Here is a 16,828-nt window from a genome sequence, read left to right as displayed (position 1 = left end):
TGTGGTGGTTGTGGTGGTTGTGGTGGTGGTTGTGGTGGTGGTTGTGTGGTGGTGGTGGTTGTGGTTGTGGTGGTGGTGAGGTGGTGGTGGTGGTGGTTCTGGTTGTGGTGGTGGTTGGCAGTGGTGGTGGTGGTGGAGGTGGTGGTGGTGGTGGAAGTGGTGGAGGTGGTGGTGGTTGGCAGTGGTGGTGGAGGTGGCGGAAGTGGTGGTGGTGGAGGTTGTGGTGGAGGTTGGGGTGGTGGTGGTGGTGGTGGTGGTTGTGGTGGTGGTGGAGGTGGTGGTGGTTGTTGTGGTGGTTGTGGTGGTGGAGGTGGTGGTGGTTGTTGTGGTGGTGGTGGTTGTGGTGGTGGTGGTTGTTGTGGTGGTGGTGGTTGTGGTGGTGGTGGTTGTTGTGGTGGTGGTTGTGGTGGAGGTGGTTGAAGTGGTGGTGGAGGTGGTGGTGGTGGTTGTGGTGGTTGTGGTGGTGGTGGTTGTGGTGGTGGTTGTGGTGGTGGTTGTGGTGGTGGTTGTGGTGGTGGTGGTTGTTGTGGTGGTGGTTGTGGTGGTGGTGGTGGTGGTTGTGGTGGTGGTAGTGGTGGTGGTGGTCATCGCGCACGCCACGGTGACGAGCGAGCGCTTCAGAAGGTGAACACCACGAGGTGCCGTCCACGCTGCTACAGAGAGGGGCTTGTCCGGCTCCCCAGCGCTCGAAGAAGACGCTCCTCACATCACCGACATGTGTGTGACACATCACCAACATGTGTGTGACACATCACCAACATGTGTGTGGTACATCACCGACATGTGTGTGGTACATGGCGTGCTCCAGCCGGAGCCGCGCCTTGAGCTCACCCACTCACTCACCCACTCACTCACCCACTCACTCACTCACCCACTCACTCACCCACTCACTCACCCACTCACTCACCTACTCACTCACACACTCACCCACTCACTCACCCACTCACTCACTCACCTACTCACCCACTCGCCCACTCACCCACTCGCCCACTCACTCACCCACTCACTCACTCAATCACTCAATCACTCACTCACCCACCCACTCACTCACTCACTCACCCACCCACCCACCCACTCACTCACCCACCCACCCACCCACTCACCCACCCACCCACCCACTCACTCACCCACACACTCACCCACACACTCACCCACTCACCCACTCACTCACTCACCCACTCACTCACTCACCCACCCACTCACTCACTCACCCACCCACTCACTCACCCACCCACTCACTCACACACCCACTCACTCACACACCCACTCACTCACTCACCCATCTCCGCGGGCAACTCTCTCGTAGCGATGCTCCACCGACGCGGACGAGGCAAACTGATCTGGCGGTCCGAGTTCGCGTGCGGACTCCAGGGTTCCCAGGAGCCCGCAGGTAGCGTGGCTTGATACAGCAATCGTGTTGTGACGGTTCCACCTGAAGACGGAAGCTTGTGTTGCCTCCGAAACGTCGTGATTTTTATTTTATTTTACTTTTATTAATTTTTATTTTTTACCTACATGGTGACTTCACCGAAAAAACCTAAGAATACGGTGGCTTGGGTTTTAACCGGTGCCGGATGAAGCCAGATGCTGGGCCTGTAGCATGACGACTTGCAGCTCGGCACACGGCAGATGCCTGCGCAGCGCGACTACTCACCACCTCCTCTCGATACCAAGATCCAGGATGGTCACCGTGTCTACGCGCCGCTTCTCGGTGGCAGCCCCAACAGTCTGGAACGATATCCCTCTGCACATTCGCAGCATCACCTCAATCACCTCCTTCAAGAGGGACTTCACCACCACCACCATCATCACCATCACCACCACCATCACCACCACCATCACCACCACCATCATCACCACCATCACCACCACCATCATCACCATCACCACCATCATCACCATCACCACCACCATCATCACCATCACCACCATCACCACCACCATCATCACCATCACCACCACCACCACCATCATCACCATCACCACCATCACCACCACCATCATCACCATCACCACCATCACCATCATCACCATCACCACCATCACCACCATCACCACCACCATCATCACCATCACCACCATCACCACCACCATCATCACCATCACCACCATCACCACCACCATCATCACCATCACCACCATCACCATCATCACCATCACCACCACCACCACCACCATCACCACCACCATCATCACCATCACCACCATCACCATCACCACCACCATCATCACCATCACCACCATCACCACCACCACCATCATCATCACCACCACCATCACCACCATCACCATCACCACCACCATCATCACCATCACCACCATCACCATCACCATCATCACCACCATCATCACCACCACCATCACCACCATCACCATCACCACCACCAAACCATTACCATCACCACCACCATCACCATCATCACCATCACCACCACCATCACCACCACCACCACCATCACCACCATCATCAGCACCACCACCATTACCATCACCACCATCATCATCACCACCACCACCACCACCATCACCACCATCACCACCATCATCACCACCATCACCACCATCACCATCATCACCATCACCATCACCACCACCACCATCACCACCATCACCATCACCACCACCATCATCACCACCACCATCACCACCACCACCACCATCATCATCACCACCACCATCACCACCATCATCACCATCATCACCATCACCACCATCACCACCATCACCATCACCACCACCATCATCACCACCACCACCATCACCACCACCAAACCACCATCACCACCACCACCATCACACGAGAGGGACTTAAAGACTCACCTCTACAATCACGCGCTTTCCAGCGACTCTGAGCTTGGCTACGCGCCTCTGAGTTGCGGCCACTACGTCTGCAAATTTGCGCGCGTTACAAATTGAACTGCTATTATTATGAAGGGCCCTAAATAAAATAAAACAAACACGTAACTATTAAGGCACAGACTTTTTTTACTTGCACGGTATATAAGTTGTATTTTTTTCATTTGATATTCAGCCAGATGATTCGAAAGCTGAAGGGCAGTGTAGTACTATAGTAATAGAGCAAGTGCAGAATCATTGAACCGGAATTGAGAGCTTGAAAGAGTTTAGAGCTACTACACGTGTAGCTACTACACATGTAGCTACTACACGTGTAGTAGCTACATGTGTAGTAGCTACTACACATGTAGCTGCTACACATGTAGCTACTACACGTGTAGTAGCTACACATGTAGCTACTACACAAGTAGCTACTACACATGTAGCTACTACACGTGTAGTAGCTACACGTGTAGTAGCTACTACACATGTAGCTGCTACACATGTAGCTACTACACAAGTAGCTACTACACATGTAGCTACTACACGTGTAGTAGCTACACATGTAGCTACTACACGTGTAGCTGCTACACATGTAGCTACTACACGTGTAGCTACTACACATGTAGCTACTACACATGTAGCTACTACACGTGTAGTAGCTACCTTGATTGGTCGATAGCACCTTCATATACAGAGGATCGCAGAGCTCGGCCAATTGTTGGCGTGGGGTGGGTTAGGGACAGATATTTTCCAGAGCTCAACCAAGATTACGCCCTGACAGAACATCTACATAGAGCAACAGGCCAATAGTAAAATAACAACAGGTGTTAAGCAAAAACAATATGTGTACCGTTACTGAGAGGGACTACTAAACATCTTGACATTTCAGCAAACTAGCCTTCATCAGGACAATATTGATCATTGTTACACTGACGCAGTCTTGGATCGTCTTGCTGGGCGGTGGTTGGTGGTGGCGGAGAGCCATCGTCGCGTGGGACACATTTTAAAGCATTGCGGGAGTTAACATGTTCGGCGTAATGCGTGAAAGAGGCGTTCTGGCGAGTAAAACAATCGGCCTGATGTGACCCTTTAATTAAGAGAGATACATCGGTTGCGACTCTGCCTTTTGTAAAACAGCGACAGACGACCGTAATGATGACGTGGCGGCCAGAGTCGATGGTGGATTAATGTTTGCCATCAGCGGCTTGGAGCCAGTGGCAAAGTACACCAGACAGAGATCGCCATCACCGAGAGTGAAGAGTCGTTGTCAGGAATGTCTTGCATTCGGAGGTTTGGCCAAATTCCATTTGAAGGAGTTTTTTTCTTCTTCTCTTTGTTGATTATACGTGGAAGGAAACTGTAGAACCCTGAGAGAACCTAAGCTATGAAAACAATATTCTTGGTTCGTTCAGTAAAGTCACGTAGAAGGGAAATAAAAAAGTAAAAAAAGCATGAAAATTTTTTTAGTTTATTATATTTTAATGTTTCATAATATTTGTATATTATATTATTTTATTATATTATTACGTTGTATTATATTATTAGATTATTGTAACTTATTATATTATTTTATTAGGTTTTATTTTATTATTTTATTTCCCTTCTACGTGACTTTACCGAAAGAACCAAGAAGATGAATCCTTGCAGTCACGAAAGAAGCTTTAAATCGAAACTAAACTATGTTAGGGAGTTTAGTGTCTTGGTTTGCATTGACCAACTCTGCGTCTGCGTGTGGTTAAACCCAGGATGGATCGTAGGCAGGCCAGCCTGAATGTTTCTAACCGGTGAAGATGTTCCATTAGAGGGGTGGTCCACGTTGGACACCGCTGGTACCAGTCATCGGCAAGTCCACTCAGCTCCACGTCCTCCTGTACCACATCACTCCATCTCTTCTCTAGCCCGTGACGCGCCCGTTTAGCCCCCTCGATCCGGCCGAACAAAAGCTGTTTAGGCATGCGGTGGCTGGGCATGCGGGCTACATGACCCAGCCACCGCAGCCTTGCCTGCCGGAGGAGCTCACTGATGGGACTTTGTCCAGATCTTTCAAGGATTTGTGAGCTCCTCACACAATCCAGCCCGCAGGTTAAACCCAGGATGGATCGTAGGCAGGCCAGCCTAAATGTTTCCAACCGGCGAAGATGCTCCATTAGGGGGTCCACGTTTCGCAAGCGTAGAGAAGGGAGGGAATGACCGTGGCCGAGAAGACCTGAAGCTTCGTGCGGAGCGACAGACCAGGTAGCTTGCACACTGCGTTACGCAACCGATGAAAAGATATTGCCGCTCGACTGATTCGGAGTGAGACCTCTGCTGTCAAACCGGAGCCGGTCATGAGCACACTGCCCAGGTATGGGAAACTCTCCACTCCCTCCACAACTGCCCCATCACCAATTGGGAGTTGTGGGGGTTGAGTGTCCGATGGTACAAAATACCCAGGCAGGTGCTTCGTTTTGGTGGGGCTGATGGAGCATTGCACTAAGCTGGCGCCTTGCCAGAGCAGAGGGTTTCCCTCCAGATGCCTCCAGCTTTGCCAGAACAGAGAGTTTACCTCCAAACCGTCCGTGCCTTGCCAGAGCAGAGGATTTCCCTCCAGACCCGCCCTGCCTTGCCAGAGCGGGGGGTTTCCCTCCGAATGCCCCCAGCCTTGCCGGAGCAGAGGGTTTCCTTCCAAACCCCCCGTGCCTTGCCAGAGCAGAGGGTTTCCCTCCGAATGCCCCCAGCCTTGCCAGAGCAGAGGGTTTCCCTCCAGATCGTTCTCCCTTTAACAGAACAGAGGGTTTCCCTCCAGAAGCCCGCTGTCTTGCAGAGCAGAGGATTTCCCTTCAAATACCAGCTGCCTTGCCAGAACAGAGGGTTTCCCTCCAGATACCAGCTGCCTTGTCAAAGCAGAGGGTTTCCCTTCAGATGCCCGCTGTCTTGCCAGAGCAGAGGGTTTCCCTCCAGATACCAGCTGCCTTGCCAGAACAGAGGGTTTCCCTCCAGATCGTTCTTCCTTTAACAGAACAGAGGGTTTCCCTTCAGATGCCCGCTGTCTTGCCAGAACAGAGGGTTTCCCTCCAGATCGTTCTTCCTTTAACAGAACAGAGGGTTTCCCTTCAGATGCCCGCTGTCTTGCCAGAACAGAGGGTTTCCCTCCAGATCGTTCTTTCTTTAACAGAACAGGGGGTTTCCCTTCAGATGCCCGCTGCCTTGCCAGAGCAGAGGGTTTCCCTCCAGATTTCTCTTCCTTTAACAGAGCAGAGGTTTTCCCTCCAGAAACCAGCTGTCATGCCAGAGCAGAGGGTTTCCCTCCAGAAACCAGCTGTTATGCCAGAGCAGAGGGTTTCCCTCCAGATCGTTCTCACTTTAACAAAACAGAGGATTTCCCTCCAGATGCCCGATTCGTTGCCAGAACGGAGGGTTTCCCTCCAGACCCCCCCCCCCCGTGCCTTGCCAGAGCAGAGAGTTTCCCTCCAGATCGTTTTCCCTTTAACAGAACAGAGGGTTTCCCTCCAGATCGTTCTCCCTTTGGGACCGTCCATAAATGACGTCACGCACCCAGGGGGGGGGGGAGAGGGGGGGGTCAGACATTTGTGACGATGTGTGACGAGGAGTGGGGGACGGGGGGGAGGGTCAACAATCGTCCAAAATCGGGTGACGTCATTTATGGACGGCCCCTTAAAGGGTTCTGCAGGAGATTTCCAATTTTTTCTCTCCGGCTTGTGACTGGCGGTTTTGCGTTCGTGTGATCAGTGCAGAGTTTGACAAGTCGCTTGAAGCGACTGCGAGAGAGGTGTTAAAACACCCAAACTGCAACCTTTTTACGAGGAATTGCGTCAGAATGCAAACAAAAAACACACTCGTTGGTTGTCGATGTAGAGCTTTGGTGACTGCAGGGATTCATATTATTGGTTCTTTCGGTAAAGTCACCACGTAGAAGGGAAATAATAAAATAAGACAATGAAAATGACGTTTCGATGGCAACACAAGCAATCATCATCAGGTGTGAAAACCACAGGTAAAATGTTATTGCTGTGGTTTTAGGAAAAAAATAAAATGTCACTAACACAATCATATATTTTTCCTAAACACAGAAAATTATTCAAGAAAACAACAAAAATGTACAATATAAACAATCGTACAAAAACTGAAAACCTTATAATCCTTATATACGACTTTCCTTATATTTAATTTAAAATAGCAATGTGATAAAAATGAAACTCTTACTCAAGAAAAACTGAAATGAATAATAAAATAAAACCGATGCCACGCATATAAAGGATTTATAGTGAAAAACTGTGTTTTTACGGGTTAATTTTTTATGCTATCGGCAAACCTCATTTTCATTGATTTTACCCGAAATTAACTCTGTCACTTATGATTGCAAGTTGTTGCGAGCCAGCGACTGCTTTAGTGTTAAAATACGCTGCTGTATGTTAGGATAGTGTGTTTATAATATCATTTCATGTAGATATCCACATTTATTTAATATTTTTCTTCCGCAGTTTTTATTGAAAATGCAATATTTGATATTCTAGATTTGAAGCTTTCGTGACTGCAAGAATGCATATTCTTAGGTATTTTCGGTAAAGTCACGTAGGTAAAACATTAAAATTAATAAAAATAAAATAAAAATCACGACGTTTCGGAGGCAACACAAGTCTCCGTCATCAGGTGGAACCGTCACAGCCAGATCAGCTGCATCAAGTTAATTTTAATGTTTCATCTACGTGACTTTACCGAAAATACCTAAGAATATGAATCCTTGCAGTCACGAAAGCTTCAAATCTAGAATATCAAATATTGCATTTTCAATAAAAACTGCGGAAGAAAAATATTAAATAAATGTGGATATCTACATGAAATGATATTATAAACACACTATCCTAAAAATACAGCACCGTATTTTAACACTAAAGCAGTCACTGACTCGCAACAACTTGCAATCATAAGTGACAGAGTTAATTTCGGGTAAAATCAATGAAAATGGGGTATGCGGATAGCATAAAAATGAGATGTGATAGAGCAAATCTGAGATCAGATTTGGAATCGGCACCCTGAAATTAGTCTAGAACAGCTGCAAAAGTCCAGGCCAGAAAAAAACGTTTTTTTTTGTTGACCAGTGAATTCATCTTCATGGTTCTTTCGGTAAAGTCACGTAGAATGGAAATAATAAAATTATAAAAATAAAACATAATAAAATAATATAATAAAATGTAACAATTATTTCCATTCTACGTGATGACTTTACCGAAAATACCTAAGAATATGAATATTTGATATCTCAAAAACCTGATGTGATAGACAAATAATGATTTGGAATCAGCACCCCAAAATTACCTTTCAACTGTTGGAATACCTTGTGCCAGAATAAGTGTGTTGACCAGTGTATAATCTGTGACATTGTCTTTGAAACTGGTTGGTCCACACCAGAGACATATTTCTTTGAGCTGTTCAACTTTTGGCGTCCTCTGGTCCAGCACCGTTTGAGACGAGGCTCAAAAGAAAGCCGTCTTTCGTGATCAAACACTAACAACATTTACACCACTCTACATGACGGATGATTGATTCTGCTACCCACACAAGTGACAAGGTGATCGATACGTTCCTTGTGATCAACATGTTTAATATGATCAATAAAATCAACGTGATCAAAGTGATCAATACGATCAACGTGATCACCATGATCAATACAATGCAAGGTGATCAACGTGATCAAACACTAAGAACATTTACAAGACTCTAAATGACGGATTATTGATTCTGCTACCCACACAAGTGACAAGTTGATCGATTCGTTCCTTGTGATCAACATGTTTAACGTGATCAATACGAGGCAAGGTGATCAATGTGATCAATACGAGGCAAGAACATTTACAAGACTCTACATGACGGATTATTGATTCTGCTACCCACGCAAATGACAAGGTGATCGATTCGTTCCTTGTGATCAACACGTTTAATGTGATCAATAAAATCACCATGATCAATACGAGGCAAGGTGATCAATGTGATCAATACGAGGCAAGAACATTTACACCACTCTACATGACGAGGCGATATTCTGTTCAGCTGCACCCCAATGCCCACCGCTCTGTGATTAGATTTAGTATCGAGTACCAGTCGAGATGACGTCTCCAAATGCCCCCAAATTATTTCAGTTCCCGTTTTGGCTTCTCTCTCTCTCTGTTCGGGGGCTATTTGGAGTCGGGGTGGTTTTTTTATTTGATGTTTTGCTGCAAAGTGACGCTGCTGGCGTAAGATGTGAGGGTTCCATTAGCAGGTGAGGTCAGTGGCCCCGGCATGGAACGACCGTTTTAGAATCGCGTGAACTCAAACGACGCATCGGGTGATCTTTGGTCTTTGATCTGCTCTGATGGGACACGCCGATAGCGGGAGGCGCTGGATTTGGCCAACGCGCGAATCTACACCCAGCCGCTCAGCCACTCACCAACTCACTCAGCTACTCAGCCACTCACTCAGCCACTCACTCAGCCACTCACCAACTCACTCACCAACTCACTCAGCTACTCAGCCAGCTACTCACCCACTCACTCAGCCAGCTACTCACCCACTCACTCAGCCACTCACTCAGCCACTCACCAACTCACTCAGCTACTCACCCACTCACTCAGCCAGCCGCTCACCCACTCACTCACCCACTCACCAACTCACTCAGCTACTCAGCCAGCTACTCACCCACTCACTCAGCCAGCCGCTCACCCACTCACTCACCCACTCACCAACTCACTCAGCTACTCAGCCAGCTACTCACCCACTCACTCAGCCAGCCGCTCACCCACTCACTCACCCACTCACCAACTCACTCAGCTACTCAGCCAGCTACTCACCCACTCACTCAGCCGCTCACACACTCACTTACCCAGCCGCTCACCCACCCACTCACCAACTCACTCACCAACTCACTCAGCTACTCAGCCAGCCGCTCACCCTCCCACTCACTAACTCACTCAGCTACTCACCCACTCACTCAGCCACTCACCAACTCACTCAGCTACTCACCCACTCACTCAGCCACTCACCAACTGACTCAGCTACTCACCCACTCACTCAGCCACTCACCAACTCACTCAGCTACTCACCCACTCACTCAGCTACTCACCAACTCACTCACCCACTCAACCAGCCGCTCACCCACTCACCCAGCCGCTCACTCACCCACTCACTCACCCACTCACTCAGCCAGCCACTCACCAACTCACTCAGCTACTCACCCACTCACTCAGCCACCCACTCACCAACTCACTCAGCTACTCACCCACTCACTTAGCCAGCCACTCACAAACTCACTCACCCACACAGCCATTCGCTCACCCACCCACTCACCAACTCACTCAGCTACTCACCCACTCACTCACTCACCAACTCACTCACCCACACAGCCAGCCGCACACCCACCCACTCACCAACTCACTCAGCTACTCACCCACTCACTCACCCACTCACCAACTCACTCAGCTACTCACCGACTCTCTCAGCTAATCACCCACTCACTCAGCTACTCACCCACTCACTCAGCCACTCACCAACTCACTCAGCTACTCACCCACTCACTCAGCTACTCACCAACTCACTCACCCACTCAGCCAGCCGCTCACCCACTCACCCAGCCGCTCACTCACCCACTCACTCAGCCAGCCACTCACCAACTCACTTAGCTACTCACCCACTCACTCAGCCACCCACTCACCAACTCACTCAGCTACTCACCCACTCACTTAGCCAGCCACTCACAAACTCACTCACCCACACAGCCATTCGCTCACCCACCCACTCACCAACTCACTCAGCTACTCACCCACTCACTCACTCACCAACTCACTCACCCACACAGCCAGCCGCTCACCCACCCACTCACCAACTCACTCAGCTACTCACCCACTCACTCGCCCACTCACCAACTCACTCAGCTACTCACCGACTCCCTCAGCTAATCACCCACTCAATCACCCACTCACCAACTCACTCAGCTACTCACCCACTCACTCAGCCACTCACCGACTCACTCAGCTACTCACCCACTCACCCAGTCACTCACGAACCCACTCACCCACTCAGCCAGCCGCTCACCTACTCACCCACCCGTTCACCCACCCACTCACCCACTCACCAACCCACTCACCAACTCACTCACCAACTCAGCCATTCGCTCACCCACCCACTCACCAACTCACTCAGCTACTCACCCACTCACTCACTCACCAACTCACTCACCCACACAGCCAGCCGCTCACCCACCCACTCACCAACTCACTCAGCTAATCACCCTCCCACTCACCAATTCACTCAGCTACTCACCGACTCCCTCAGCTACTCACCCACTCACTCACCCACTCACCAACTAACTCAGCTACTCACCCACTCACTCAGCCACTCACCGACTCACTCAGCTACTCACCCACTCACCCAGTCACTCACCAACCCACTCACCCACTTAGCCAGCCGCTCACCCACTCACCCAGCCGCTCACCCACCCACTCACCCACCCACTCACCCACTCACCAACCCACTCACCAACTCACTCACCAACTCAGCCATTCGCTCACCCACCCACTCACCAACTCACTCAGTCACTCACCAACTCACTCACCCACACAGCCAGCCGCTCACCCACCCACTCACCAACTTACTCAGCTACTCACCCACTCACTCACTCACCAACTCACTCACCCACACAGCCAGCCGCCCACCCACTCACCAACTCACTCAGCTACTCACCCTCCCACTCACCAACTCACTCAGCTACTCACCGACTCCCTCAGCTACTCACCCTCCCACTCACCAACTCACTCAGCTACTCACCAACTCACTCACCCACTCAGCCAGCCGCTCACCCACTCACCCAGCCGCTCACTCAGCTACTCACTCAGCCAGCCACTCACCAACTCACTCACCCACACAGCCATTCGCTCACCCACCCACTCACCAACTCACTCAGTCACTCACCAACTCACTCACCCACACAGCCATTCGCTCACCCACCCACCCACTCACCAACTCACTCAGCTACTCACCCTCCCACTCACCAACTAACTCAGCTACTCACCCACTCCCTCAGCTACTCACCCACTCACTCACCGACTCACCAACTCACTCAGCTAGTCACCCAATCACTCACCCACTCACCAACTCACCCAGCTACTCACCCACTCACTCACCCACTCACCAACTCACTCAGCCACTCACCCAGCCGCTCACCCACTCACCAACTAACTCAGCTACTCACCCACTTACTCACCCACTTAGCCAGCCGCTCACCCACTCACTCACTCACTCAGCCGCTCACCCACTCACTCCCCCACTCACTCACCCACTCACCAACTCACTCAGCTACTCACCCACTCACTCACCCACTCACCAACTGACTCAGCTACTCACCCACTCACTCACCCACTCACCAACCCACTCACCAACTCACTCAGCTACTCAGCCAGCCGCTCACCCACTCACCCAGCCGCTCATCCACCCACTCACCAACCCACTCACCAACCCACTCACCAACTCACTCACCCACTCACCCAACCACTCACCCACCCACCCACTCAATCACCCACTCACCCAACCACTCACCCACTCACCAACTAACTCACTCACTCACCCAAACACTCACCCACCCACTCAATCACCCACTCACCCAACCACTCACCCACTCACCAACTAACTCACTCACCCAAACGCTCACCCACCCACCCACTCAATCACCCACTCACCCAACCACTCACCAACCAACTAACTCACTCACTCACTCACCCAAACACTCACCCGCAAATATGACGTCACGCACCTAGGGGGGGTGGGGGGGGTCATTTGTGACGATGTGTGACGAGGGGGGGGGGGGTTGAGAAATGTGACGTCACGTCAAAATGTGCAACTTTAAATAAATACAGACAACACGTTCTACCTAGTTAAATAGACTTTGTAATAAATGTTTTCTCCTACAACATCAGAGTGCAGCGCCACATTAAATTCTCACTACAACAACAATAGTTTAAAGCGATTTGAAGCATGTTTTATTTTCAAAATGGAAATATGGTTTTGGGGGAGGGGGGGAGAGCTTTGTGACGTCATATTTGAGGGGGGGTTGTCAAAAATCGTCCAAAATCTTGTGACGTCATTTATGGACGGCCCCTAAGTGGCTGATTACTGATCGATGACATGATTGCATTCACCCCCACCTCCGCTTCTGATCTCGAATCCCAATGGGGTTCAACAACAACGATGACGTCACCCTGACGTCATCCAGCCGGAAGCAGCTGGATGACGTCACTATTCTGGCAAATCGTCGTTACTACTCGGATTGTAAATGTTGTGGATGAACTCTCCAACACACCACCGGTGGTGGGCTAAAGTAGTGAACTATTTTGTCTTTTCTCAACGTGACGCATCCTTTTTTATTGATTGGCCGTGTCGGGTGGTCGAGGGTTACGACACATTTATAAATAACGCGATCTGACCCAATAACCTTTATTGTGAATATAATACTGGTCGCAAAAGCCTAAGTGTTCAAAGTTCAATTATTAGGTATAGCCATGTGAGCCATTCGGCTCTTGAATCGGGTGCAACCGCAACAAACAAAAAACAAAAACATGAACAAGAAAACATCTTAAAGTGACTATGTGACTGAGTGCAAACAGAAAATACAAGAAAAGACAGCAAAATATTGCAGAACAATCACCGCACACCAACGCTGTGTGCAAAAATCCCAGTGGGATGCAAGTCAAACAACAACAACCACAAGACAACTTAGATTAAGGCCATCAGTCTAACTCTGTACTACAACAAACAAACATGGCTAAACCAAAAAACTTTTCGAAAATCACCAAAATAAAGCCATAAAAGCAATGAAACAGTGATCATAGGAACTGTGACCGAATTTTCACAATTAACGACATAAACAACATGTACTACCAAACTCTGCAGCCATTAAACTATATGGACACATTATTGGTTCTTTAGATGATTGCTTGTGTTGCAATCGAAACGTCGTGAGAATTTTATTGTTTTATTTTTATTATTTTATTATTTCCCTTCTAAGTGACTTTTCCGAAAGAACCAGTTGTCCTCTGAATCATTCAGATATTCATTGGCAAACTTCAGACGGGCATGTATATGTGCTTTCTTGAGCAGGGGGACCTTGCGGGCGCTGCAGGATTTCAGTCCTTCAAGGCGTAGTGTGTTACTAACTGTTTTCTTGGTGACTATGGTCCCAGCTGCCTTGAGATCATTGACAAGATCCACCCGTGTAGTTCTGGGCTGATTCCTCATCGTTCTCATGATCATTGCAACTCCACGAGGTGAGATCTTGCATGGAGCCCCAGGCCGAGGGAGATTGACAGTTCATTTGTGTTTCTTCCATTTGCGAAAAATCGCACCAACTGTTGTCACCTTCTCACCAAGCTGCTTGGCGATGGTCTTGTAGCCCATTCCAGCCTTGTGTAGGTCTACAATCTTGTCCCTGACATCCTTGGAGAGCTCTTTGGTCTCGGCCATGGCGGAGAGTTTGGAATCTGATTGATTGATTGCTTCTGTGAACAGGTGTCTTTTATATAGGTGTTGAGCAGTGGAGTGCTGACGTCAGGTGACACTCGCCTCGGGGGGAATGCAGTCAGGGAAAAGTGACGTCATGCCCCCCGGGGTATTTGAGAGAAGACCCGTGACGTAGACGGGGCCGGGAGGAAGAGGCTCTCGCGGCAGCGGCGACCTACGATCGCCGCGGGGTCGGCGGATCTGCTCGCCGGACAGGGGGCCGGGGCGAGCGGCTCCTTTCCGTTCGCAAGTCCGGGGGCGGGTCACTTGCTTCCGTTGTGGCCAGCTGGGCAACTTCGAGAGGGGGTGCAACAACGCCCCCGGGGCCTACACCAAGGCTTCTCCTCCCGCAGACGTCCCTCCAGCGGCGGGACCTCCCGGGCACCAGGCAAGTCGCGACACATCCATCGCACGGCCGATGGCATCTCGCGGGGTTAGGGTCCATCTTCACGGGCCCGTCTCTGGGGGGTCCGACTCGGGGGTCACGGGAAATGGCAACTGCTGCAGCCATCGGTGAAGTATTTGGGCCACATTGTGAGTGCGTCAGGTGTGGCCACGGATCCGCAAAAGACTGCTTGTGTCCGGACGTGGCCGACTCCTACATCTGTCGCTGAGGTGCGTAGCTTTGTGGGCTTCGCATCGTACTATCGCCGGTTCGTCTGGGATTTTGCAACCATTGCGAAGCCGCTGCACGCACTCTCTGCCAAAGGACAGAAATTTCGCTGGGGGGAAGAGGAGGAGGCCGCTTTTGCGGCGCTTCGTACGGCCTTGGCGGACGCGCCGCCTCTGGGGTACCCAGATTTCTCCCGGCCATTCCTCCTCGACACCGACGCCAGCGACACGGCCATCAGGGCTGTCCTGGCTCAGCTTGTCGACGGGGTGGAACGGGTGGTGGCCTATGGTAGCCGCGTTTTGTCCTCCACTGAGCAGCGGTACTGTGTGACCAGGAGAGAGTTGCTGGCCATTGTCTTCTTCGTCCAATTGTACAGGCCATATCTGTACGGTCGCCGGTTTACCGTCCAAAACCGACCAAGCAGCCCTGCAATATTCCCTCCGAATTGACAAGCCCTCGGGTCAGCTGTCCCGCTGGCTCGAGGCGCTCCAGGAGTACCCCTTCGATGTCATCCATAGGAAGAGGACTCTGCATGGGAATGCGGATGGCCTTTCCAGGCGGCCCCCGGAGGGCGAGTGCGCCTGCACCCTGGGTTCCAGCCGCTGTAAGGCCCCAGCGAATACCGCGGTCCAGTTGTTCGCATCGGCCGAAGCGGCGCCCGTGCCGGGTGTGGCGTTGCCTGTGAATTTTGGCCTGGGGCTCCCCCGGGAGGTATGGTCCCAGTGCAGATGGAGGATTCCTCTCTGCTGAGGCTGCGACACCGTGTTGGGACTAAGGCCCGGAGCTCGGCTCCGTCGGCTGCCCCGGAGATCGCCATTCATGACGGCCTCCTCATGCGTTGGGATGCTCAGTTGGAACGGTATTGCGTGGCGGTGCCCATTGGCTTGCGAGGTAAGTTGCCCCGGGCCATTCACGAGAAACTTATGCACCTATTCTTTGGTTCTTTCGGTAAAGTGACGTATAAAGATAAAATAATAAATTAAATTAAATACTAGCATATGATGTTTCGATTGCAACACAAGCAGTCGTCATCAGGTATAAATTAAATAGGAACACAAATCTAGTAGACTTAGAAATGTAATGTAATACAACAGAGAGTCGGATAACATAACAGTCAACACCCTACCTGGTTGATTACGTTCTTCCTGAGAATGCTAAATTTGAGAGAGAGATTAAACACAGAACCAGAAACATAGACAGACATATAAGCAGACAAATATCATAGAGATATATAGAGAGAAAGAACCAAATAATTATTCCTGCAGTCACGAAAGCTCCAAATTAAGTTTAAACTTATGCACCTCGGCTACCACAAGACCCTTTTGACCCTTAAGCGGGACTACTATTGGCCGGGCGTGGAGGAAGATGTGGCGCTTATTTTGAAGGGTTGCCACGATTGTGCACGGAGGAAGGCACCAGTTGGTCAGGATCGGGCCCCGCTGCAGTCCATCCGGGTTTCTCGTGTGAATGAGCTTGTGGCGCTCGATATCTTAGGGCCCTTCCCGGCATCCTAACGGGGACACAAATACCTCTTGGTGGGGGTGGAATACCTCACACGTTGGCCCATGGCGTGGCCCCTGGTGGACCAATCGGCCTCGTCCATCACGGAGGCATTTGTAGGAGGGTATATTCTCGGTAAGGAGGCGCCAGAACGACTCTTAACTGATCAAGGGCGGAATTTTTCTTCACGATTACTCAAGGAGGTCTGTGATCTCCTTGGGACGAAGAAGGTCCGCACCTCGCCCTACCACCCCCAGTCCGACGGGATGGTAGAACGTTTGAACCGCACACACACGTCCATGTTGTGCCATCACCTGTTCATCCCGGGGGTACTGGCTGCGTACAGGATGGCCC

General features: G+C 50.6%; 1 protein-coding gene across 1 annotated transcript in view; it reads left to right on the top strand.

Moving 5' to 3' along the window:
- LOC133361008 (choline-phosphate cytidylyltransferase B-like) overlaps positions 1–16,488 on the top strand; it is a 46,724-nt gene extending 30,236 nt beyond the window's left edge. The window contains exons 8-11 of the mRNA XM_061579892.1: positions 14,648–14,749; positions 15,440–15,578; positions 15,698–15,865; positions 16,469–16,488. Of these exons, the coding sequence (XP_061435876.1) occupies positions 14,648–14,749; positions 15,440–15,578; positions 15,698–15,865; positions 16,469–16,488 (429 nt within the window). The remainder of the gene's footprint in view (positions 1–14,647; positions 14,750–15,439; positions 15,579–15,697; positions 15,866–16,468) is intronic.
- The last annotated feature ends 340 nt before the right edge of the window (positions 16,489–16,828 follow it).

Source organism: Lethenteron reissneri, chromosome 70 (assembly GCF_015708825.2).
Source record: "Lethenteron reissneri isolate LAM-NWPU_2019-01 chromosome 70, ASM1570882v1, whole genome shotgun sequence".
Lineage (NCBI taxonomy): Eukaryota > Metazoa > Chordata > Hyperoartia > Petromyzontiformes > Petromyzontidae > Lethenteron > Lethenteron reissneri.
The sequence above is the reverse complement of the archived record's forward strand: the minus strand, read 5'-3'. Positions and strand labels throughout refer to the sequence as shown.